Below are 24897 nucleotides of genomic sequence, written 5' to 3'. Positions count from 1 at the left end.
GCTCCCAGCAGCACCATTTCAGAGACTGAGGAGCGGAGGGAATGCAGAAGAAATTGAGGATTTGGGGTTCAAGCTGCTGGTCGGAAATCGCTGCCTCCAGCCACACCGTGCACTGCTTGATTTATTGCAGCATCCGCCTGCTTGCTGAGCCAGCAGGCGACGCACGGCACTTAGAAACCACTCGCCCGGGGTTCAAAGCCAGCAGGGCAGTCGCCTCCCACAATCCCGGCCAGAAGGCACGGTGCAGGTCCTCACAAACAAGCCCTGGCTGCACCGTGCCCAAGAAAAGCAGAGCAATGCCCCAGGACTCGGGTGTGGAGGCGAGCCGGGCTGGGGCACCTTCTTTGGGCCAGCAGGGCGCAGGCTGAGCAGACCTTTGGAATTAACCTGTGGCCCAGTCCCTTGGGTTTTTCCGATACCTGAGCAGGATCCTGACCTGCAGCGAGTGCTTCTTTCCAGCAGCAGGTGACACGGGCATGGCAGAGCTAAGGTCACCTCCACCGTGGCTGGGTTTGGGAACTTCCCACCGCAGTCCCCAGCAAAGCCCACCCTGGGCAAACCAGGCTGCAACCAAAAGGTGAAAGAACGACAGGCACAGAGACAGCTCCGCGCCCTCCTGAGTAAAATGTTGGCCATGTCATTGGTGCACACGCTGCTCCTTCAGCCAGCGGATGTTTCCCTTCTGCTCAGAACTTGCTTCTCCCGAGACGTTGATTTTGGCAGCGTCGGTCTGAGCTTCAGGCCGGTGGCGCCGCAGCCTTCTCCCACTTTGCAGATCGCAAGGAAACGTTTCCTGAGCTTCTATTTTGGGACCTGAGAAGTTCTGTCACTTGAGCCACGGGAAGCAGGACGGCCGTCCCACGCTACTTCTGAGCGAGGCAGGAGGTGGAAGCAAAGCGCAGCGCCGCGCTCACGCCCCAGCCCCGGCGTGGGAACGGGGGCCCCCTCCCGCAGCTCCTGGCTGCCAGCATTGCTACAGAACTGCTCTGATCGGGGGGACAATGGCTTTAATCTTCCTATTGTCTAAGAGCCATCAGCTGAGCATCTGCCCCAGCAGGTCAGCAGATGTTAAAAGCCCGGGGTGCATGCACAGAACCCGTGCGCCACGCATCCAGCACGAAACCACCAGGGGCAGGGGGTGCCCGAGCTGCTGGGGGGGCTGCAAAGGGCAAATTGCACAAAGCGACCTCCTTACCTGGTATGCCCTGATGAGAGATTGCACTGCGAGGTGGTCTTCCACCAGTTTGTCTACGTTGGGCTGTGCTTGAACCAGGAACTGTGCTTGTGACAGTGCAGAAAGGCTGGTGCTCAGTGGGGGGGGGCTTTGGTAAGCGGTGCCTGGAGCAGCTCCGGCGTTGGCGTTGCGGAAGAAGATGTCCCATGACTAGGAAAAAAAAGAGAGGCAGCGGGTTCAGCACACACAACGCAGCCATCCTACAGGACAGGACGGTCACAGGAGCCTCAGCTCAGTGTCACAGCGGCCTTCAGAGACCGGCTGCAGGCTTGGGACAGGGGGGGCCAAGCTCACCCCAGCTGCACCCAACCACCACGGAGCCTGCAGGCACCTCTGCAGCCTCGCTGGGGAGAAAACACTGAGTGTTAACGAGGTGCAGGACCAGAGGGGAAAGTCTGCCGTGCTGCACGTCGTTTGTACAGAACCCACACAAATTGGTGCTGCCTTGCTTTGTTTTTTAGAGACAAGTGACAAAAAGCACAGGTGCGATTGCGTTTGGACAAGAAAGGATTAAAGCTGGGGCTGGGCTCACCAACGGCGTTGCCCTGAGGAGCTCACGAACCTTTGGGAGCCCCGGCTGGGCACCGACCTCCAGCGAGGCAGCCGTGGAGCTGGCAGCCTCCGACACAGAGCAGCTCAGCCCCAGCTTTTACCGCCCCCTCTCCACCTCTCCCCGTCCTTCCAGCAACCAAACGCGACGTCCCCATGCAGCCGACGGAGCTGGGGCCGAGCTCTCCGGGCCCCAAAGCTGACTTTTTCTGTCGGCCACAAAAAAAACGAGCATCACTTTCCTTGCCACAACGCTTGCTTTGAGCACGCTGCCCCTGTGAAAAACCTCACCCTGCAGAGCGAAGGCAGCCACGCACATCCCACCTCACCCCTTCCCCTTCCTGCACTGAAGGGTATCGAGGGACAAAGGCGACGTGGGGTGGGTGGTGGTGCCCTGGACCCCCGTGCCCGCACCAGGTCAGCTCGAGCCACCGCCAGACCTGCTGCTGGTTGTGGTTTCAGCCCAGCAGGTCTCTCCAGGCACGCAGCTCCCCGTGCTCCTGCATGGGAGGCAGCCACTGGCAGCAGGACTGGGAAAATCAGCCGGTCCCTGGGTCTGTCGGGCAGCGGCGTTTGGAAAAATCACCCCAGAGAAGCACAGGTTGGCCCCGTGCTGGAGGCGTCAGGCTCTGCACGAAGGACACGATGCCAGCAGAGGAAGCGCTAGGGAATTAACTACCGCTGCCTATTTTTGGACAAAACACAACTGCACGGTCAGGGTCGTGGATTTAGCTGGAAGCCTGGTTTCTGTTGCAGCAGAAACCACCGTGGAGAATAATGCTGGGCCCAGGACGGCCTCCTCAGTTTGGAGTTTGCTCACCGAGAGCTCCAAAATGAAGCCCTGGTGAGGTGCGGGTAAGCCAGGTCAAAAACAGCCTTCAGCGCAGCTTCGGTGCCGGTTTGGGGCAGAAAAGGAGCTTTTTCACCCTGCTACCAGGGTGACCGGGCACCCGAGCCGCAGCATAACCTTTGCAGGGAGCACCAGCTCCCGGCTCCGGCCGTCACATGCCCGGGAGCTATTTCCAGCCGCTGCGACTCGCGTGGACGCCCCAGCACGTGGCCGCACAAGGTGAGTAAATTTAGAAGCAGGTCACGCTGACGGAACATAAATAAAAACTGGAAAAAAAAAAAAAAATTTGGCGCCGGGGGCTGGTATGCATCTAACTGATTTCCCCCAAAGGAAAAGGGAAAAAAAAAAAACGTAAAGAAAAGCAAACACAGCAAACACCTGACCGCGCTCCTCCGATTGTTTGCTGCTGAAGGAAATTACAATGAGAAAAGAGAGAGGCTGCCTCCTGCTCCATCCTTCCTCCCGGCCCCTCCAGCCGTAAACACAGGCCACGGAAGGAGCGACCAAAGCTCCCCGAGGCTCACCAAAGAGGAGCCAACCTCCACGGCCCTGCCCCGGGCTCAAAGGGAAGGCGGCGGGTGGCCCTGCGGCGCTCAGCCTCCCGCGGGGAGGCCGTGTCCTCCCGTGGCCCCGTCCGGAGCCGCTGCCTCCGGTTTGGGCTGCACAGGGCCGAGGCGCTGCGGGGCGGGCAGGAATCGGCCTCGCTGCTGTTTTCCAGGCCATTAAACAGCCTCCAGGCAAAGCTGGGAGAGGGAAAGGGAGCATCTGCTAGCAGCGAGGAGGGGAAGAGAGGCTGGGAAAGGTTTCTGCATGCAGTCGAGCCAGGGTGGGCGCGGGCAGAAGGGGTCTGGAGCTCGCTTCTCGAAGCACGGTGGTTTTCCAGGCCACGTGGCCCTGCCATCGAGGTGTGTAAGGAGCCATGCATTGAAGCACGGAGACCCTCGCTTCATCCCAGAGTTAAAGCCAGCCCGGGACAGCCCCCTGCATGGCTGCTGGCCCTGTGTGCATCCCAAAATCAGCATTGGTAACACCGCAGCAGGGGCACGGCCGCCAGGAGCTCAGTGGGCAATGGGAAGAAGAAGGGACAGCAGGCAGCGGTGCCCACCCGCCCCGCGGAAACCGAGCATCCCACTCGCCTTCCTCACGGCCGCTTTCCCCCAAAAAGCACCACCATTCTCTGCGTGACCCCATGGGTTCTGGCCCTCAGAGCCCTGACCCCTCGGGGCCGCTCCCTGCTCCGTGCAGGGCGCCCAGGTCCGGCCGCGAGCTCCCCGCGCAGGGTGCGGCGCCGGCTGAGTCAGCTCGGGTACTTTCACCGAGCGTTTTATTGCCCCACGTAATTACCGAGGATTTCAGGCTACTTTACTGCGGGCTGTGCCCCCGGCGAAGGTTGCGGCCTCGATACGCGCCATAAACCCATCAGCTTGCAGGTTTCTAACCTGGTTTCGAGCTCGGTGTTTTTCAAGGAAGATGCAAACATGCACGTGTCCCCCCCCCGGCACGGCTCACCTCGGGGCTGCTGGCTGGGATGGCTCTGGAGGAGCTCAAACCCCGCACGGGAGCAGCCCAACGCCAGCGCTATCGGGGCTCGTATCGCAGCGAGGACTTTGGCTGAACTGCTGGCCCAAGGTGCCCGTGGTGATGCAGCCGAGGGGTGCCTGCCCCTGAGCTCCTGCTCGCCCTCCTGGTGCCGCAGCTGCTCTCCGCACTCCTCCTCTCCCTCCATCCTCGAGGCTCATGCACCCAAAAAGCTCGGACCTGCTGCTGGACCTTCCCATGGCTGTGGCTTTGGCCAACCCATCACCAAGAAATCCCAGTGCTGGGCACACGGAGCCGGCCCCAAACACAGTTTGCCAAGCAAAACCCAGCTCTTCCCAACTCCACCGGGTCTGGCTCGCTGGATTTCAGCGGAGGCACGGCACGCACGTCTCAGGACACCCCGTCCCCATCCCCGGCCACATCCTTGCTGCTTCTGTTGTGGACCTCAGGTGACAGACCCGCACCTCCTGGTCTACGAGGCAGCTCTGGCAATAGCCCTGCATGGCTGGAGAAGCCACGAGCTCCTTCAGAGCAACAGAAAAGGAAGAGGAGGAGCTGGAATCACTCCCTGGAGCCACGGACACCCCAAAAGCTCTACCAGATGGCTCCGGGTTGCACCGGAGGCATCGCCACCACGGCGGATCTGCTGCTGACCTCCCCATCCTGACTGATGCCACGAACAAAAACTTGCTTCAGCCGCTCGAGGAAGCCTCAAGAAAACAGAAGTTGGTCTTGGGGGTACGGCGCGGCGCCGCATTCACTGCTCCCAGAGCAGGAGTTGTGTGACCACGCAACGCCCAACGCTGACCGAAGCGCCGTGGTGTTTAAGAGCCTCCTGAGGATGCTGAAAACCAGCAGCAGGACAAAGAGCCTGGGTTTCAGAAGTGCCCACGGCAACATGCTCAGAGCCCAGCTGCGAGGGATCCCGTGGGGAGCATCCACGGAGGGTGAAGGAGCTTGTGAATGCTCCAGAGCAGCCTCCTGCAAGCACAACAACAGCCCAAGGGAAAGGAGGAAGGCAAGGACGAGAGAGGAGGACACAGGGAAGGAGTTGGGTCTCTGCACCACGGAGAAGAGAAGGGCTTGGGGTCCCCGTCACAGCACCCGGGATGCAAAGGGCAGCTGCAAGGACAAGGACAGCCACGGAGAAGACAAGGAGCAGCAGGTACAAGTTGTGCTGAGCGAGGTTTTGTCTGGCTAGAGGCAATTTTTCACAGGGGAACCAACGGCTGGCACAACCTCCCCAGGGACACGGCACCATCCCCACCAAGATGCGATGGGGCAGGGTGCCAGACAGCCGTGTCCCTGCCCAATGTGCGGGGGCTTGCGATCCCCTGGGGCGCTCACCGCTGAAGATTTACGACGAAACACCGATGTCTCGACCTCCCAAGTGAGACCCCCAGCACATGCAGGCAGCCCAGACTGATTTGGGAGCACAAGCACGGAGGACACAGCCAAAGGGCCGGGTTAGTTGACCTAATGCAGCCCAACGTATAAATCGAGACAGAATGAAATAAGAAATCCCTACTAAAGGCTGCTTGATGGGGAAAGCCGTACCCCGTAAGGTCACCAGCTCAGCCTGAACACGGGGCTGCTCTCCAGGACGGCTGCAGCTTAACGCAGACATGCCGGGGGTCACCATCACCGTGGGTCCCCAGGCTCCTGCCCCAAGCCCACGGCTTGCTGGGGGTCACGGGGAGCCAAGCACCAGGCTGAAAATACCAGGAAGGCTCCCAGCAGCCGCTAGAAGCGATTTCATTTCCTCTGTCCTCTCCTCCTCCTTTCCCAGCTCAGCTTCGTTTGCTCCTTGCGCTCCAGCAAAGCTCTCTAACAGGAAGCTGGAGTTCAGCTGAAGGACAGAAAGAGGGGGGAAAAAAAAAAAAATGAACCACGTCTTTTTACATAAGCCTTCCTTACACTAAAGCCACATTTGAATGCGTTTTGCAATCTCGGCTACCGGACGCTGCTGGAGGAAGTGAACTCATCTCGCCCAGGCGCCCGGAGGCACGCCGGCACCGTCACGGCAGGTTTCTGGTGACCCAAGCCCAGAAATCCCGGCTCTTCCCCGGCCTCCAGCAGCCCCACCGAGAGCAGCAGGCATGGGGAAACTCGCGGCCGGTTTCTGCTGTCAGCAGATAAGCTGCAGGCGCTGTCGCAGCAGCCCGGCGTTTTTTGGAAACCCCACCCTCGGGTGGCTCCTCTCCAGGAGGCCCCGGCAGGTTCGAAACCCCTCCGGTTGGCGTGCCCAGGGTCAGAAGCACAGAGCCGCGGGGTGGTGGGGGCTGGGGGCACCCCCAGGCCCCTCTGGTGCCACCCGGCTCCAGCAGGGCCACCCAGAGCCCTGCACCACGTCCAGCAGGGTGAAAAGACCCCGAGGAGGAGGCTCTGGCACCTCTCTGGGGACCTGTGCCAGGGCTCTGGCACCCACCCAGCACGGTTGGGCTTGGTGCTGCTCAGGGGGAGCCTCAGGGCTCCAGTTTGAGCCCAGCACTACTGGGCCTGGCACTGGGCACCGCTGGAAGGAGCCCGGCTCCATCCCCTCCACACCTTCCCACAGCTACAGATGGATTTGGATGGGATCCCCCAGAGCCTCGTCCTCTCCAGCCCCAGCTCTCGCAGCCTCTCCCGGCAGCAGAGGAGCTCCGGCCCCTGCAGCACCCTGGGGGCCCTGTGCTGGGCCCTTTCCAGTACGCCCAGGGCTCCTTGCACTGGGGGCCCCACACCGGAGGCAGCGCTCGGAGCAGGGTTTTTTGGCCCTAAAGAGCGGGGCACAATGCCCTGGGCCTGGCCTTACGGTTCTAGCATCAGTGAGGTTTTGGGGGAACTCCAGCACCGAGGCACGACTTAAAACGCAAAAAAAAAAACAACCTTTGCTTGCCTCTAAGATTGTAATGGCACATTGCTGCTGGCATCCCGAGCCAGACCAGCAACAACATCCCCCCAGCCTGCAGGGGCGAGGGCTCCGTGGCAGCGCTCCAAAGGGGTGGCAGAACCAGGGGGGCTTTGCCCGGCCCCAAACGAGCCTCGGCAGCAGCAGCAGCCACAGCCAGCTTTGCCCATGAGCGCCGAGCCTCCGGTGTCAGCTTCACCCCTTTGGGGAACCGCATCTGGATTTGCTGCTGCAGCAGGCGCCAGCCCGGCTGTGCTCAGCGAGCAGCACATCCTCCTCACCCTCTGTATTCCTAACTGCCTGCTGCCCCCGTGCAGACAGACGGACAAAACCACTGCAGCTTTTATCCCAAATCCCACCTCTGGAGCACCAGGCTGCAGCACGTCAGGGACAGGAGCGCTCCCTTAGCGGCTTTCAAGTCCCTGTTTGACAAGTGGCACCACCCAAAGCAAGGCTTTTTGTGCTTTCCGAGCCCGTATCGCTTGGCTCAGCCACCCACGTACCTAGAAGGAAGCAAAAAGTGAACTTTGGCCGTGAAAACCTGGCTTGGAGCCTACCTTGAGGCCTGCACAGCAGCAATTAGCCTCCCGGCCGTGTGCTCTGGGTGCACGGGATCAGTGCCCCTGACACGACACATAAAGCACCTTGAAGCAGGTTGTGCTCTCCCTCAGAACATGCAAGAAGCCCTCTTAAAAACTGGGTGGCTCATGTCGAAACTTAGTCACTGCGGTAACATTTCCCTTGTGAAACAGAGAGGGGGAACAACGCCGCCGGGTTTTGGAGAGCCCCACGGCAGGCAGCGGGGGCTGTGCTCCAGCAGGACGGGCAGCAAGCCCTGCAGCCCTGCAGCCACACGCATGGACACGTGGCCCCGAAATACAGCCCTGAACATGCGACAGGGACGGGCAGCGTGTGCAGAAATCTAGGTTGTTTTTTCAGGCTTGCATTTGGGAGCAGCTGGGGGGAATCCCTCCGGCCCCGCAGTCCCCAGCCTTTCTGCAGGAGCCCCGGGCAGCACGGCACAGCCTGCAAACAGCAAAAAGGAAACCGGCCAAGACGTAGAGAACACCCTCCCCTCCCTCCCCACCTCGGGATAAACCCTCCCGATAAAGCCCTAGAGCTGGAAAACACAAAGCATCGGGAGCTCGGCCAAGGTGGTCCCCGGGAGCAGCCGTTCCTCGCGTCCACTCGTGATCCAGGGCACGGAAACTCCACGCCGGCCGCATGCAGAAGCACGGAGCGCTCGCTCGTGAAGCCAGAAGCCTCTCGCTGCTCTTGCTCGGGGCCCTGCTGCCGTTGGTGTCCGGTGGGGGCACATCCACGACCGTCCGGCTCGGGCTGAAATCCTCCTGGGGCCGCTGGCACTTACCTGACCTCACGGCTCCCACAGACACACAGAGCGAAGCGAAGGCAGACTCCTGGCAGGGTTGCTCCTTACCTTATGTACACTTTTGGGGTTTTCCAGCCACGCATAGTACATTTCCTCCACATAGTTTGAACTAGTCCCACTCAAAAAGGGCTCGGCAGCCACCGGTGCGCTGTAGCACCTGATCCGCTGAAACGTCCTGGGTGCTGCCAGCCTGTGTTGGGAAATTGTCTTAACAGTCTGAGAGGCCGTCAACGGCCTCAGCTTTGCTGCACAAGTCCTTAAGTTAAACATTTTTGTCCCGTAGCCTCGCACGAGTTCCTGTTGGAAGAGAAACGAAACGGAGTTTTAGGAATTGTCCAAGGCAGCACGGCTCAGACACCCCCCTCACCCCGCCAGCCAGCGGGAGCAGGGGCTAATGCCAGAGAAATTAATTTGTCCTGGCGGCCCCCGGCAGGCACCCAGCCTGCAGAGCCGAGCTTGGGATCGGGTTTGTTTCCGATTCCCTCCACGCCCCACACAGCTGAGGTCCGGGTCCTGCGGCGCAGGAGCAGCTCCAGCACCTCGGGGGCGGCTGGAGGAAGGGATGGGTTTGGTTTTAGGAGCTCCCTGTCACGGGACGCAGCAGTGCTCGGCTCCCAGTGCCCAAGAAGCGCAGCGGGAGAAGCAGTACGGGGTTGGGATTGCCAGCTGAGCCCGTGAAAGCGGTGCCCCATTTGCAAAGCCTCCATTCTCTGCTTTTCATTGGGAAATTGGAATCGTACGGGGGCACCTCTGAGAAACGAGGCGCTGCCACGACCGTGTGCCCATCCCGAGGCAGCGGGGACAAAGCCAAGAGGGAGTAACCCCGGCGGGGAGCCTGAGGACAGGGGGTGCCGGGGAGCAAAGGCTTCAGTGCCTGCACCCAGCACCGGGAACAGGACGCCGGCCGCAGCGCCGCCAGCCCCAGGAGTTTGGAGGACAAACACCTCCCAGGCAGGCACCAAAGCAACCCCCCTGGCACAGAGGGGAGCCAGGAATGTTTTATTTCCCAGCTGGGTTTGAGTGCTGGAAGCCACAAACCTTCACAAACCTTTCCCTTCAGCCCCACGGGCTCCCCTACAGGGACCTCTCCAGCCCCGCAGGAGCGCAGCGAAGCGGCTCTCGTTGCGCAAACCCCGCAGCGGCTTCTCCTCCGCTCCCTTCCCTGCTCAGAGGGCTGCCAGCTGGACCGGGGCGGCTCTCCCAGGCCCGTTTTTGCTGCATTACTCACCCGGCACCCGCTCTGCTTTTGGCCTCGGCCGGGCTGCAGCGCGGCAAGGCGCGCACCGAGCTGTCACCGTCCCAGCCGCGAGTGGCCGCGGCCAAAGCGGGCGTGCGCGAGTCCGCAGGGCGAACCGAGCTGCCGCTGTAAAACACTGCTGATAACGCAGCCCCAGGGAAAGTGCTGGAACAGGACGGCCTCAGGGAGCTTTGCCCTGCCCTGTGCCACCCCTCGAGGCCGGGCTGGAGGCGTCCCCGCGTCCCGCAGCCACCGCTCGGTCCCAGGAGAGCAAAGTTTGGCGGCGTGAGGCGTCCTAACCAGCCCTGCTGCCAAAATTTGGGGTGTTGGACCTAGTTCTAGCTACTCAGCACCACGGTAGCTAAGCTTCCCCCCTCGAAACGCAAGATTTGGGGTGATGCAACATTAAGAGCAGCAGCAGCAGCAGCGTCCTGACCCATTTGAGGCTGATTGCTGCACCCGGCTGGGACAACGCTTCCAGGCGGGGAATGCCAGCGCGCAGCATTCCTGGCCCTTTATTCACTGCAGGCGCTAATTAAGGGCAGAAATTGGTGTCGGAGGGAGTTAGGAGGGAGTTACTCCGGGGGCAGAAGCGCGTCCCTTCCCTTCCCCTCCGCTTTCTCACCCCCAGCAGCACCCAGGCAGGGCCCTGAGCCCCACGCCGGGTGTCCGGCTCCAAGCGGGCAGACGCAGCAGGGCGCACGCGCTGGCACCACCACCACCACCCTGGGGTGTTTTTTTGGCTGGCGATTCTCCTTCCTCGCATTTAAGCCGCCAAATTATTTCGAGATGCTTCGGAGAGGCGGCCGAGCCGCCCGCCTGGCGCGCGCGCACACGTGGGGGGGGGGAAAAAAGCTTTGGGACAAAAGCGTCAGCGCTGGTGTCCAGTTTCAGGCCTGCCACCCAGCAGCGGCTCGGTGACCTCTGGGGAGAGCACGGGCGGTAATGCCAGGGTTCAGCCCGGCCTGGTGGGACCCCACCGCCCCCAGGAGCCTCTCACCAGCCCCGGTTGTGCCCGAGGGCAGTGACAGCAGCGCGGGGACGCAGCCTGAGGCAGCTGCAGGAGCGGTGCCCTGGTACAAAGCACCCTGCGAGGCTGCCCTGCTTGCACACGAGGGGCATTGGAAGGAAAAAAAAAACACTGCTTGGCCAGGCCCTCGCTGCTAACGCTGGATAAAACTCCACCAGCCTCGTGTTTTCAGTGGAAAGGCAAAAACCACAGCGCTCGGGGCAGGTTAGGGGCCGATATGTGCACGAGCACAGCACAGAGCACAGCAGCTCAAGGCGCTACCGTGACCTCTGGCAGCCAGAGCCACCGAAACCTTCCGCAGAACGCGGGTAATTAGAATTGGGAAATAATTGGGAAATGCCTTTTTTTTTTTTTTTTTTTTTTTCCCCTCCTTCCTCAGAACCAAACCCGCCAGCTAGAGGCTAGGCAGGAATTCAAGGCTTGATTGCAGGGAAGCCAGGCTGCCGCTCACCGCGCCCTGCCCAACCTACGGGAAGAAGACGAGGGAGAGGCCCAAGGTGCTGAGCACGGCGCTAAGGCGCGGCGTGGGGCACGTGGAGCCGCCCCGCACGGCACATGCCGGCACCGGGCCCTTTGGTCCCAAGGGGCTCCCGGGGGGACCGGGGCTGGGGGGCGCTGGGCTTGGGGACCCCCGGGCTGGGGGGGCCCAGGGATGGGGGACCCCAGGCCTGGGGGGCGCTGGGCTTGGGGCCCCCGGGGCTGGAGGCTCTGGGGTCGGGGGTCCCGGGGCCCTGGGCTCGGGGTCCCCAAGGCTGGGGGGCTCCGTGGCCGGGGGTCACCGGAGGTCACCGGGGGTCACTGGAGGTCACTGGGGGTCCCCGCTCGGCCCCGCCGCTGCCCCCACGTGCGGCCGCGCTGGCCCCGAGTCCCCGCCCCCTCCCCGCTCCCCCCCCAATCAGCGCCCTCCCCCCCCTCCCGCCCTCCCCTCGCGCCCCTCCCCATTGGCCGCGCGGCGCTGCCCATCCCACGCCCGGCCCCGCCCCTCTCCCCGCGGCGGCCACGCCCCCTCCCTCCCCCGACCACGCCCCCCCTCTCCCGCGGAGGCCACGCCCCCGGCCCCGCCCCGAGGCGCCCGGGCGGCGGCGCCAAGGACACCGGGGAGCGCCCGCAGCCCCCCCCCCGGCCCCGCCGCCTCCGCCGCGCCCCCCCCCCGCCGTCCCCGCCCTGCTCGGCCCTGCCCCGGCCCCGCCGCCCCCGGCCCGGCCCGGCCCCGCCGCCCCCCGCCCGCCCCGTACCTGCCGGCCCGCCCGTCCGCCCCGCTCGCGGCCCCGGCTCTGACAGCGGCCCCCAACCGCCGACTGCCGCCCCGCGCCGCTGACGTCACCGCGTCGCCACGCCCCCCCTCCTCCCGCCCCCCCGAGGCCACGCCCACGCCGCGCGCCCGCCCCGCCGCGCATGCGCGGCTCTCCTCCACCCCGGGGAGGAGCGCGCGCGCGCGCGGGGTCACGTGGGGGAGAGGGAGCCCGGCCGGGGGCGGGGCGTGGGGACACTGAGGGGGGGGGGACAGTGGGGGGGGGACACCGGGCATGGGGACACCGAAAATGGGGTGGGGACAGCCGGGGGACATCAGCATGGTGTGTGGACATCCAGCATGGGGACACTGGGGTGGGGACATCAGCATGGGGACACTGGCCGTGGTGTGTGACATCCAGCATGGGGACATTGGTGTGGGGACATCAGCGTGGTGTGGGGACACTGTGGGGACAATGGCCATGGGGACACCTGACATGGTGTGGGGACACCCATCATGGTGTGGGGACATCAGCATGGGGACACTGGGGTGGGGACATCCATCATGGTGTGGGAACGCCGTCCTTGGGGACACCTGGCATCATGTGGGGACATCTGCTGTGGTGTGGGGACATGGGGACACATGGCCATGGGGACACCCAACATGGTGCAGGGACGTCCACTGTGGTGGTGGGACATCCAACAAGGTGTGGGGACATCCATCATGGTGTGGGGACATCATCCATGGGGACATCCAGCATGGTGTGGGGACATTGTGGGGACAATGGCCATGGGGACACCTGATATGGTGTGGGGATGTCTGTTGTGGTGTGGGGACATCCATCATGGGGACATTGACCATGGTGGGGGGACATCAGCCATGGGGACGTTGGCTGTGGGGACATCAACCATGGTGTGGGGACGTCTGCTGTGGTGTCGGGACATCCACCAAGGTGTAGGGACACCCAACATGGTGTGGGGACATCAGCCATGGGGACATCCTGCATGGTGTGGGGACATTGTGGGGACATTGGCCATGGGGACACCTGGTATGACGTGGGGACATCCGTCATGGTGTACAACATCCCTCATGGGGCCATCAGCTATGGTGTGGGGGATATATGGGATATATGCCACGGGGACATCTGCCAACGGGGGGCTTCTGACATCCTCTGGGGACATCCACCATGGAGACACCTGGCATGGGGACATCCTGGTGCAAGGCACATCCACCCATGGGGACATTCGCTATAGCGTGGGGACATCCGTCCATGGGGGGCGTCCACCGTAGTGGTCAGACATTGCGATGGGGGGGACATCACCCGTGGGGACATCCGGCATGGTGTGGGGACATCGTGGTGTGGGGAACACCCACCCGTGGGGGGAAACCCACCCCAGGAGACACCCACCACGGATTGGGGACACGGTGGCATGAGGGACACCTTGACCCGGGGCACCTGGTGGCATGGGGGGGGCCGTGGGGCTGTGGGGCCGTGATCGCAGCCCTGAGTCATGGTCCCACGGGCGGCGGCGCTGTTCTGGGAACTGAAACGGCCGCAGGAAAACACCGGGGCCACGCACGTCCCCGGCCCGGCCACCGTGGCGCAACCACATGGAGCCAGCCGGGCCGGCTGGGGGACGTCCTGCAGGCACGCACGGGCTGCAGTGGGGACGGGGACGGGGTCACGGCACTGGGGAGACGCCTGGGCTGCGGCGAGAAGCGTCCCCGAGGAATTGGTGTCCCCAGAGGCAGCATCCCCAAGGGGATGGCATCTGAGGTGGATGGGGCTGATGTCCCCGTGGGTGCTCCGTGCCCTCCCGGGGGGCTGGGGGCTGCACGGGGCGGTGGAGGGGACCCGTGGGGTCCCTGCGGCCGCTGGCAGCCGGCAGGAAGTTGTGGGTCCGGGTGGGGAAATCGTCGAGCGGCCACGCTTGCGCCACCGTCCCCTTCCGGGGTGGCCGGCCTTGCCCCAGCCCTGACGAGAGCGAGCGTCATCGTGGGCGCCGGGGCAGTCCCCGGTGTGTCAGCTCGGCCACTGCCGGACTGCACGCGAGCGCCAGATCCAGAGCATTGACCTCATTCTGTGCGCCACACTGACCCCAAAACATCGCCCTGCCGTGTCCCACACCAACCCCAAAGTACTGCCCTGCTGCACCCCACACTGACACCAAAGCATTGCCCTGCTGTGCCCCGCACCTACCCCAGAACATCACCCTGCTGCTGTGCCTCAATCTGACCCCAAAGCATTGCCTCACCATGCCCCAAAATGACCCCAAAGCATTGCCTTGTCTGCCCCCCACTGGCCCCAAAGCATCGCCCTGCTGCTGTGCCTCACTCTGACCCCAAAGCATCGCCCCGCCGTACCCCACGCCAACCCCAAAGCATCGCCACGCCAACCCCAAAGCACTGCCCTGCCGTGCCCCACACGTGGAGCCGATGCCCGCAGGCAATGGTGGGGCCGCAGCAAGCGGCGTGCCGGGGCAGAGCGGAAATGGGCGAAGCTGAGCATTGCGAAAGGTGGAAATCCCGCTCTGACTGCGCTTCCTTCCAGCCGCGCTTGAAAACCCGGCACGCGGCGGCCGGGCTCAGAGTGCGCCCAAGCGCCGCTGCCAGCAGGACGAGCAGGAGCAGGGCAACCCGGCACCCCGCAGCTTTTCTTTTGCCCTCAAGGTTTCCCGTTCGGTGTGGAGATGGCGTTCGTCCCCGACCTGGACGTGCTGGAGGGTGGCAGGTGAGTGCGGCCGTGCCGGTGCACGCCGGGGGGGTTTTGGGGCCGGGTGCTGACGCAGCCCTGGGCTCACCTCACCGCCCCGCTTTGTCCTTGCAGCCTCAGCGAGGAGACCTTCTACGGCCCCGACTGCCTCTACCCACAGAAGGTAACGCCGGGAGGACCCTGTGGCACCGCGGCACGGCGGCACCGCGGCGCCGTGGCACCGTGGCACGGCATCGCACGGCGCTCACCTGCGGCCTTCTGCCCCCAGAAGCTTCGCCTGGACTCGGAGGCAAAGCACAGCCAGAGCCACACCACGGTGGACGTCCAGGTGATGGTGATGCCGGGACACGGCGCCAGGAGGTTCCGCCAGGCCGCCACCCTGGTGGTGGCCGCTACCAAGATGCTGCGGAGGCCGTCGCACAAGGACTTCGCCGACAGCGACCTGGGCGGCTTCCTGGAGGAGATTTTCGGTAGGGACGTGGTGCTTGGAGGAGGGGTGGCTGGAGGTGGAGGGGGGCTGCGGGGCGCTGCTGACACCCCCCTGACCGTCTGCTTCCCCCGCAGAACCCGTCACCTTCCAGCGGCTTGAAAGCAGCTACGCCGGGGCCCCCATGTACCGCTACACCCGCTCCCAGTCCTTCGACATCTTCGACATCAACCACAAGTGCTTCGCGCTGGATTCGCCCACCCAGCTGGTGGCCCTGAACGTGCAGGGGCCCTCCGCCAGCCGCAAAGGTGAGGGGACCGCATCCCTGTCCCCCGTCCCCACCCCTTGTCCCCGGGGAGCGCCCCCTGACCCGTCCCTTCTCTCTCTGCAGTGAGGCTCAACATCGCGCTGTACCGGCCCCACACCCGGCAGGGCAGCGCCGGGGCCATGCAGATGCCGGTGGCGTTGGGCATCAAGGGCTACAAGCTCTACATGTCCTGCGTGCTGAGCGGCACCGAGCCCGTGCTGCAGCTGGAGGTGAGTGTCCCCAACGTCCCCAACATCCCCAACAATGTCCCCGTGGGGATGGCACCGCCGTCCCCACCGCCTCCCGCTCACCCCCGGCTTGTCCCCGCCGCAGGAAGCCGACGTCATGAGGGACATCGACAGTGCCGAGCTGACCCGCTTCATCTTCTACCGCCTGGACAGCCCAACCGAGGGCACCACGCGCTTCGAGTCGGCCGCCTTCCCCGGCTGGTTCATCTGCACCTCGCTGCAGTCCCGCCAGCCCGTGGGCATCACCAACCAGCCCGACCAGGTCAACGTCGCCACCTACAAGCTGAGCGGGCGCTGAGCCGCCCTGAACCCCGACCCCGACCCCAACCGGCAGTCACCGGTTGCCTCGCCGTATGTACCGAGTACAGCCCGCGGCGCCGCCCTGCCGCCCGCGATATTTCAGGTGAAATAGTCACCAATGGGCCCCGTGGGCCCGCCTCGCGCCCCCCGCCCGCTGCTCTGGGGCTGCTGCCCCCGGTTATCGAGTTATTTATTGTGCTCTTACACTTATTGCGCTGGTTTGCTTCTTTTACACTTATTTATTGTGCTGTTCCACTCGTTTTTAGGCTTTTACACTTATTTATTGTGTTCCACGCACCGTGATTTTACCCCCCTGCTGCTCCACTTATTTATTGAGCTTTTATTTATTGGAATTTCCCTTTTCATCGTGCTGTTACTGGACTTTTTACCCTTATTTATGGTGCAATTACACTGATCGGGCCGTTACACTCGTTGTGGCGTCGCACTTATTGAGGTTTCGCACTTATTTATTGTGCTTTTTACACTTTTTACACTTTTTACCGTACTTTTACACCCATTTACTGTGCTGAGCCCAGCCCCAGCCCCAGCCTCAGCCCCCAGCCCCCAAACCCAGGCCCAGGCCCCAGCCCCCAGCCCCCCGCCCCCCAAGCCCCGCCCCCTCCCATCGCCCCGCCCACCCAGGCCCCGCCTCCTTAATCTATGCTAATTAATGCACGCAGCCGCCATTGGTCCCCACGCCCACCCCCCTGCCGGCCCCGCCCCCTCGGCCCCGTGCCTCCTCCCGTCCCCGCCCCCCGCCTCCCGCCTCGGCCAATCGCCGCCCGCTGTGCCCCGAGCTCCGCCCCCTGCCGCGCTCTCCATTAGGTGGTTCGAAGGAGGCGGCAGCCAATCAGCGCGGGGCGGGCGGCGGTTAGGGGCGGTGGCCGGACATGGCGGCGGCTGAGCAGGGTGAGGGCCGGGGGCACTTCGGGCATCCTCGGGTATCTTCGGGGGCATTCGGGTATCTCCGGACACCTTCGGGGGTCCTCGGACACCTCTGGGGGCACCTTCGGGAGCCTTCGGGTATCTTCGGAGGCGTTCGGGCATCTCTGGGGCACCTTCGGGTGTCCTCGGGCATCCTCGGGGGCATTCGGGCACCTTCGGGGGTCCTCGGACACCTGTGGGGGCACCTTTGGGTATCTTCGGAGGCGTTCGGGCGCATTCGGACATCTCTGGGGCATCCTCGGGGGCATTCGGGGATCTTCGGACACCTTCGGGGGTCCTCGGGCATCTCTGGGGCATCTTCGGGTACCCTCGGGGATCTTCGGGCGCCTTCGGGTCCCCGGGCGGCTGCTGGACATGGGGGGGGTCCCCATGGGGCAGGGACCCCCCTACCCAGGGCACCGCAGCTGCGCTGGGGGTCCTGGGGCTCAGGGGGGTCCCCGCAGATCTGGGGGCGGTATTGGGGGTTTTTGGGGTGCTGGGGGTGCCCTCGGAGCCGTGGGGGGGGTGCCTGGGGGCTGCCAGATGGGGCTGTGCTGGGGGAGCCCCCAGGGCGTGGGGCTGGGGGCGGCTTCACCGGGGGGCCTTGGTGCCCCCACCCCACAGCTTTTCCCCAAAAGTGGGGGGCTGGGGCTCACGGGGGGGCTCAGGGGATATTTAGGGGATGCACCGAGCAGTGATGGAAGGCGAGGGCTGGGGGGGGGACGGGGGGCTGGCGGAGAGGGGTGGGGGCTGCCTGGCAAACCTAGGGAAACCCATAAACCCTTCCAAAGGAGCTCTGGTGTCTGCTGGTGGGCTGGGATCCCATGCTGGGAGGGGCTGGGGGGGTGTCTGGGAACGGCCCCGTGGGGAGCACGGGGCAAAAAATGGGTGAGGGGTGCCCCGAGCGCTGGGGGCTGCGCCTGCTGTGTCTGCGTGGAGTCACAGAGTACCCCGCGTTGGAGGGGACCCACAGGGATCATGGAGTCCAGCTCCTGGGTCCCCAAAAGACCACCCCAAAATCAGATCGTGTCCGGGAGCAGTGTCCAAACGCTTGCTGAGCTCCAGTGGGCTTGGGGCTGTGACCCCTGCCCTGGGGTGCCCGCTCCAGCACCCAGCCCCCCTCTGGGTGTGGAACCTCCTGATCCCTAGTGTGAACTGTTCCCTCGGGCCCTAACCACCTCCTGATCCTTCCCTACCATCTCCTTGCAGACAAGCGCAGGAGGCAGCTCCAGGAGTACCTGGCAGCCAAAGGAAAGCTGAAACACCCAAGCACCAAGTAAGTCACGGCGTGCAGCCTGCCGGCCTGTGCCTCGTCACTGCAGCAGCTCCCCGATGGGGACAGCCTCGTCTGCGGGCCACCACGGCCTGGGACAGCTCTGGTCCCGCAGCACCCCTGCTGTGCTCTTGCTTGGCAGCACAGCTGTGGTCTCAGCACCAATATTCCCTGCTGGAAACGTCTCCTCTGGGCGTCTTCTGAGCCTCCACCAAACCTTATTTTGGGTTTTGAGCACGGCTTCTTGCATCAAAGGCGCTGCTGGGTCTTGAAAAAGGGTCACCCGAGCTTGAGTGCCGCTTTTGGTAGCCTTCTGGGACAGGCCGGAGTTAGGAAAGGGCTTTTTTGGTGCACTTAAAAGCACACAAACAGTGAAGCTAGGCATGACCCTCAGACCTCTTAAGCGAGCTGCCTGGCCGGGCAGCCCCTTTGCTGCTGGGCTGTGCTGATGCGCTGCCACAAGCAGCCCCTTGCGAGGCCTCACTCTGCAGAGCTTTTATCTGGAACTGCCGAGCAGTTGAGGCTCTGCTGCAGTATTCCTCATGCTGTTGTTGGGAGCCATAAAACTTCCCCATGGGGAGAAGACAAAGGGAAGCAGGACCAGGGACCAGAAAGGGTGAACCAATCCCTGGTGCCAGGCTCTGAGAAACACCACAAATAGAATATAAACCAAATTCATGATCTTAATGGCATAGCACGCAATTGGTGCAGAGCAGAGGGCAGTACCCGAGCTCTCCGGTTGCAGTGAGGTGTCTGCAGGGGTGTCAGCCTTGCCTGGCAGCTGGGCTGGGTTCCTGTGCTGGTTTTACTCAGGTGGGCGGCCGAGGTCCACCACAGCCGCTCTCTCACTCCCCCTCCTCAAAGAGGAACAGGGAGAAAACACGATGAAAAGGGCTCAGGGGTTGAGATAAGGACAAGGAGATCACGCAGTAATTATTTTGATGAGCAAAACAGACTCGGCATGGGGAGATAGTAAGATTTATTACCTGTTACTACCAAGCTAGAGAAGTGAGAAACAAAGGAAAGAAAACAAAACCTTCCCCTGCATCCACCCTCTTCCACCTCCTCCTCCTGAGAGGCACAGGGGAACGGGGGAATGGGGGTTATGGTCAGTCTACAGCGCTTCTTCTCTGCCGCTCCTTCTCGGTCACTCTCGTCCCCTGTGCTGTGGGGTCCCACCCACGGGATGCAGTCCTTGATGAACTGATCCGGCGTGGGCTTCCCACAGGCAGCAGCTCTTCCAGAACTGCTCCAGATATGGGCCCGTACCACGGGGTCCATCCCTCAGGAGAAAGTCTGAAATCTGCTCTCACAGAGGCACAAACAGCATCATTTATTGGCTCAGCTCTGGCCAGCAGTGGCTTCCTCACCTAACGTGGGGCAGCTTCTAGCTCCTTCTCACAGAAACCACCCCTACAGCCCCCCGCTACCAAACCCTTGCCACATAAACCCACTGCAGGTCCCGAGCCAGCTGTGGGAGCAGATGCTGGGAGAACCCTGCTGCTCCTTGCTGATAGCGGGCTCCTGTTTGCTGCCAGCGGGTGGGCTGCTGAGGGGCTCGCAGCGGGTGCTGGCGCGCTCCGAGGCGCCGCCGTGACGGCTGCACGGCCCCAGTGGGCTGGGGAAACGGGGTCCCAGCTGGGCAAGGGGCGGCACGAGCTGTCCGAGCCCCTCGCATCCTGCCTGCCCGGCCCCTCGGCTGCAGGAAACGCTTTGATGGCTTTTCTTGGCGGCGGCGGTCGTGAGCTGTGTGACGGCCCCGGGTGTCAGCCTATTGTGCCGCTTTTCCGCTGCCGCACGGGAGAAAAAGAAACGTGACGTGGTGGCTTCCTTGGCAGCTTTTTGATTTCGAAAGGCTTCTCGTAAGCTCCGGTTGCTGAAACAGCGGCAAGTGTTTCAGGTATTGAACCTCTGCTGAGAGAGCTGCTGGATACCCCGATAACTTGTTTGCCTTTCTGCAGGCCCTATTTAAATGACCGGATTAATCGCCTGGAGCCAGTCCTAAAACCAGTTTCTAAACCAGAACATGTAAGTAGAAGAGAAATCTTTTCAGTCTGGTTTTACATCTCACGCTTGAAGCACGTCCAGGCAGAACAGGGTCCACAAACCAGGACAGCGAGTTCCTGACCCCAAACGAGCTGCAGCCAACGTGTTGCTAAACAGCTGGCAATAAGACAACTAATTATTTTGCAGGGGAACTTGGGCCGAGAGACTTGCCCTTCATCTGGGTGCTGGCGGGTGTTGTGTTGGCAGCCGCTGTGATGCTGCTGTGCCCCCCTGGGCTGGCAGGGCCGGGGTAGGAGCGAGCTGCTGGGGTTTGATCAAGCTGAGCCCTCCTCATCTTTTGGGCTTGGAGACCTCTGGGCCCTGCTGGTTTTGGGGCTTGAGTTTCACCTTGTCTCTCTCCAGGCTAACAGGAACAAGAGGGATGTTCTCCCAGACGTGGCGGTGGATGCTGAGAGGGACAGCAAGCCCGTGCGGCCGGGGGGCCGCGCTGCCCCACAGAAGTTTCCAAGTACATCGTGGGGAGCAGCCGTGGTACATCCAAAGCAGCCGGGGAAGAGCACAAAGCTGTCCTCAGGGCTTGTACCAGGTGTCAACCCTTCTGCACCTCCCAGAGGGAGGCTCCCAGCTTCTGCCTCTGGTTCCCTAAACCCAGGAGGGACTGAGGAGACTGCATGTGGTGGCCCCGCTTCTGGGGATCCTTGCTTGCTGACCGAGGGCCTGCAGGAACAGCTAGAGAGCAACAAAGAGAACTTCTCAGCACAAGCACCTACACACCTCGTGCAGAGCAGAGCTTTTCAGTCGGATGGAAACAGCGTCACGAACAAGAGAGCCTTGGCTCATAGGCAAACCTCAGGCACTGTGTCAAGGACAATTAATAGCTGCCAGGCTAAGAAAACACTGATTCAGGACAAATTCAGGAAGTCTCTGCCAAGCTCAAAGAGTGCATCTCAAAAACCAAGTGACAAAACCCAGCTGTTGCAACCCCCTCGGGCGCTTGCTGTTTCTACTAATTTGCTACACAAAAAACCAGCAGTAAAACATGAAAAAACGAATACAGCAGGGCAACCTGTAGGAAAGCTACTTGGCACGCTACCGGGGGGAAGCCTTCAGCACCACAGTAGGGCTCCCCAAGCGAAAAGATCTCCCCCGAAGCCTCCAGCCTCCAGCAGGCCCCAGGGGACCACAACCCTGGGGTCCACGAGGACCCCCAGCGTGAGGCTGGGCGCCGCGGTGTCGGGGCAAAGGCCCGTGGTTAAAGTTGGGGCAGAGAGGAAGGACGTGAAGGCGCCGCCCAGACACACGGCGTTGTCTCAAGCCAGAGCCACCATGGGCCGGTCTCACAGCCCCAGAGCTCCAGGGGCTGTGAGCAGAAGGGAGAGGCTGAACCCGGAGCCGCCGCAGGCACGCGGGGTGCACGCAGGGCGCGTCCCCAAGACCCAGACGGCCGAGGATCGGAGGTGAGTAGCGCCTCGGGCTGGCTCTGTCCTTGCCTCCAGGGGACAGCAGAGCACAGAGCTGCTGAGCCAGCTTCTACCTGTAGGGCCGGGCTCCCTCAGCCAGCTGCTGGGTGGTTTGGGGCTGCTCTGGGCTCCCCTTTTCCCCCCAGAGGTTTGGCAGTCCCCTACCGTGCGTAACACAGCCAGCAGCAAGTGGTCGTAGTGGCTGGCAGGTGGAGCCTTGCTGGTTCGTGCAGCTGCTCTCCTGTTCAAAAATCTTCAAAACACACAAATTTGGGCGGGTTTGCCTTGCCCAGTCTGGCTCAGATGAGTTTTTAGGTTGGAGTTCCCACTGAGCAGCTGAATCTGGCTAGAGTGAGATCCAAGGGGAAGATGGGGAATAGCCCGGCAAGTGCTGGTGGTCAGAAAGTGGGGGTAACAGCGATCCCTTGGTCCCTCAACAGGAGGCAACTGGAGCAGTGGTTGGCATCCAAAGGCAAGACCTACAAACGGCCACCTATGGTGCAGTCCAAAAAAAAGCCAGTGAGAGCGAAGCTGCCCGTCTGTAGAGCTGTTGAGGAGGAAGAGAAAGCGGAGAAGCCCGAGCAGCTCCACTTGGACAAAATCAACAACCTGCTGACTGAGTGCCTGAAGCTCATCGAGGAGGTGTGGATGGGAAAGTGGCAGCTTTCAGAGGCTTCTCTTCCCTTGGAGCATCTCAGGAGATGAGGGCCACGTGCTCACACGGGTGTAGAGCGAGGATTCTTGCTTGTCTTGGGAAAAATACAAGTCCTAATGCTCCATTCACCCCTGGAGTTATGGGGATAGGCCAAAGGCACGCAGGGCGATGACAAGGACAACAGTGACACCCAGTAACGTGGCCAACGTGTGTCCCCGTTGTCCTGGTACCGGTCTGCAGCAGGATTTCTGCAGCAGCAGCCCAGGCTGTGTGAGCCACCCTGAGACGTGTCCCTGGTGGACATCACCCCTGGCAATGCCACCTGCTAGCCCAGCGCCAGGGGTTAGTGGCCCTGCTACTGCCTGCACTGGGGAACCTCTCCCTCAACATCCCCCTGCAGTGCGTATTTTACTGAGGGGGAAATGGAGGCAGAGAAATGATCTGCCCAAGGTCATGCAAGAGACTTGTAAAAAGCAAAATCCGGGCTCAGACCCTGCCTCTTTTGCCCGGGAGCGCTGGCCCTGAGGGGTGGCCCCATTCTTCACACCTTGTCCTTGTTTCGCAGGGTGTCCAGTCGGAGGAGTTCTCTGCAATTCTGTCCCACGAGCCCCGAGCAGAGAAATGCGCCAAGTTCTGGATCTGCAAAGCGAAACTGCTCGCCCGGAGCGGCCCCTTTGACGTGGTGGAGCTGTACAAAGCCGCAATCTCAGCCGGTGCTACCGTGAGTAGGGAGCGCCGTGAGCGCTTCCCCTTGGTGGCTCCCTGCGATCCCTGCCCTGTGCCAGCGGGTCACGTCAAGACGAGGGGCAGATTTTGGGCTCAGATTCCAGAGGAGGGCTGGGAGGCCGAGTGCCCTGGGCTGTGGCTGGAAGCAGCACGATGGCAGCTCCGTGCCTGGGAGGTGTAACAGCAATTTCTGGTGGGATTTACCAGCTGGGCTGTGTCCACCCCGCAGCGTGCTCGCAGATCTGACTTGGGGCAGGGCACCGCTGCAGCCGTCAGCCTTTCCCTCCAGCACAGGGTGCAGCAGCAGCAACCTTTTCTCCCGTTCTCTTTGGACTACTCTTTGTTCCTGAGTCATGCCTGCCTTGACCCGTGTTTGGCTTTTCTTGCAGCCACTCCAGGAGCTCAGAGATGTTGTCCTTGATATTCTGAAGACTTCAGGCCAGCTGCCAGGAGGTAACACACGCACGGAGGGGCCGGCTGGCAGGCTGGGGCTCCCTGCTGCTGCGGGCAGGGAAGCAGCACAGTTTGCAGCCTGTGCCCGGTGTCCCTGTTGACTTTGATGGTGACGGAGCATTGTCAAAGTCCAGAATCCTGATTTCAGAAACGGGGCAGGAGCCCTCTGCCGGGGCCAGGCCTCAGCCCAGCAGGCCTCTAGCGAGGTGCCCTGAGCTGCGGGCGGAGCACTGCGGTGCTGTGAGCCTGCTCCAGCTCTGCCCTCTCTACAACCGTGCTGCCCTTCTCCTCTCTCCTCTCAGGGGAAAATGCTGAGCAGCCCATGCCCTGGGAGCCCACAGCGCCTTGCCTGGCAGAGAGGGAGCACACGGAATCGACTCCCAGCGTGGCGGGGAGCTCTCTGCCCAGCCTGCCCATCTCCTCCATCAAACTGCAGGTGACATCCATACCCAGGTGAGCGGAGCTGCCCGCAGAGCTGGCAGCAAGCACCTTCTCCCCGTGCCAGTGCTCCTGCCTGCAGGGTTTACCTCCTGGCTCTTCTCCCCGCAGGGGAAGGGAGCTGCCAGAAGGCCAGGAGCTGAAATTCCTGACGCCGGTGCGGCGCTCGCTGCGGATAGAGAGGGCCGCGAGCTGCTACCCCGTGATGCTGAAGGACCACGACCCTGTCGTGTCATCCCTCAATGAAATCCTGGATGACGAAGAGGACACGCAGTACGTCTTCCGGAAAAACAAGGCTTTGCCGGAGGTGGCAGAGATGGAGATTTTGAAGTTGTAGCCCCAAAGTGCTCCCCGAGGGGCGCTGGCTGCCCCGTGCTTCTTGCTGTCATGCACTTACTTCACCCACTTCTCCTGTTGCCTCTCAGATGTAAATACGTAGGGGTGGCATGTAATTAGCCTTTTCCTCTGTTTTCAAATATTTCAAATATTAAATAACTTGCAGCAGAGGTGCAGTGTGGCCTATGAGTAGTGCGTGAGGTCCGGGATGGGAGGCTTGGGCTCCTTGCCCTTGGGGCTGCCCGTGGCTCTGCTCTGATGCACGCCCTGGGTTTTGTGCTCTAGGACATCGCTGGGTCCCTGTGATGCTCCAGCACCCCCTGGTGCTTCAGGAAGTGGTGTCCCCAGGGCTTTGCTACAGTGCCCTGCCTGGCTGACATCTCCCTGCCAGGAGGCACACACAGACCCTGTCCTGGACAGCCAGAGCCACCCATGGTGGCACCAACCGTGCCAGACTTGTGCCATGCTCTAGCCCCCAGGAGAGGTTGGAGGTCCTGGGGTGCCTGAAGGATCGCAGCAGCTTGGGCACAGGCCCCCACGGATGCAGCCATCATACACAGGTGGTGGTCTGCCCCCTTTTGGGGGTCCTTGGGGGTTGCCAGGCCTGAGCTCTGTGCGTGGTGGGGCTGGGGGAGGCCAGGGGGTGCAGCTGGGCCCTGTTGGTGCACTCAGGACCCTTC

General features: G+C 62.5%; 3 protein-coding genes and 1 long non-coding RNA gene across 10 annotated transcripts in view; 2 read left to right on the top strand and 2 right to left on the bottom strand.

Annotated features, from left to right (window-relative positions):
* Nucleotides 1-12039, bottom strand: part of OGDH (oxoglutarate dehydrogenase) — a 33576-nt gene extending 21537 nt beyond the window's left edge. For 4 of the 6 annotated variants that reach the window (XM_084499229.1, XM_084499231.1, XM_084499227.1 and 1 more), the window contains exons 1-3: nt 11955-12039; nt 8501-8749; nt 1196-1384 (exon numbers count right to left, since the gene is read on the bottom strand). In XM_084499229.1, coding sequence (XP_084355355.1) covers nt 1196-1384; nt 8501-8722 — 411 coding nt within the window. In that variant the 5' untranslated portion in view covers nt 8723-8749; nt 11955-12039. Of the gene's footprint in view, nt 1-1195; nt 1385-8500; nt 8750-9680; nt 9733-11954 lie in introns of those variants that run through there. The other 2 variants (XM_084499232.1, XM_084499228.1) reach the window with 2 other exon arrangements.
* LOC311424246 lies at nt 5582-8489 on the bottom strand. Its single transcript, XR_014686031.1, has 2 exons — nt 6130-8489; nt 5582-6021 (listed from the first exon to the last, which is right to left on the bottom strand). It is a non-coding gene; the product is annotated as an uncharacterized lncRNA (long non-coding RNA).
* Nucleotides 12040-14528: 2489 nt separating the features above from the next.
* On the top strand, nt 14529-16376 carry LOC311424414 (interleukin-1 receptor antagonist protein-like). 2 transcript variants are annotated; one of them, XM_084499554.1, is made up of 6 exons: nt 14530-14681; nt 14778-14826; nt 14932-15133; nt 15228-15398; nt 15482-15627; nt 15731-16376. In XM_084499554.1, exons 1-6 carry the CDS (start codon nt 14641-14643, stop codon nt 15941-15943), a joined length of 822 nt encoding a protein of 273 aa, XP_084355680.1. In that variant the 5' UTR covers nt 14530-14640; the 3' UTR covers nt 15944-16376. The 2 variants fall into 2 exon arrangements, with proteins under 2 accessions (XP_084355679.1, XP_084355680.1); XM_084499553.1 differs by having other exon boundaries at nt 14529-14681; nt 14778-15133.
* A 391-nt stretch (nt 16377-16767) lies between these two features.
* On the top strand, nt 16768-24387 carry CKAP2L (cytoskeleton associated protein 2 like). The gene is made up of 9 exons (XM_084499221.1): nt 16768-16854; nt 18079-18145; nt 20104-20170; nt 20552-21606; nt 22050-22251; nt 22830-22985; nt 23380-23443; nt 23746-23896; nt 23993-24387. The coding sequence occupies exons 1-9, from the start codon at nt 16836-16838 to the stop codon at nt 24216-24218; spliced, it is 2007 nt and encodes a 668-aa protein (XP_084355347.1). The 5' UTR covers nt 16768-16835; the 3' UTR covers nt 24219-24387.
* The last annotated feature ends 510 nt before the right edge of the window (nt 24388-24897 follow it).

Source organism: Aythya ferina (genome assembly GCF_964211825.1).
Source record: "Aythya ferina genome assembly, chromosome: 27".
Classification (NCBI taxonomy): Eukaryota; Metazoa; Chordata; class Aves; order Anseriformes; family Anatidae; genus Aythya; species Aythya ferina.
This window is presented reverse-complemented; position numbering and strand designations above follow the sequence as displayed.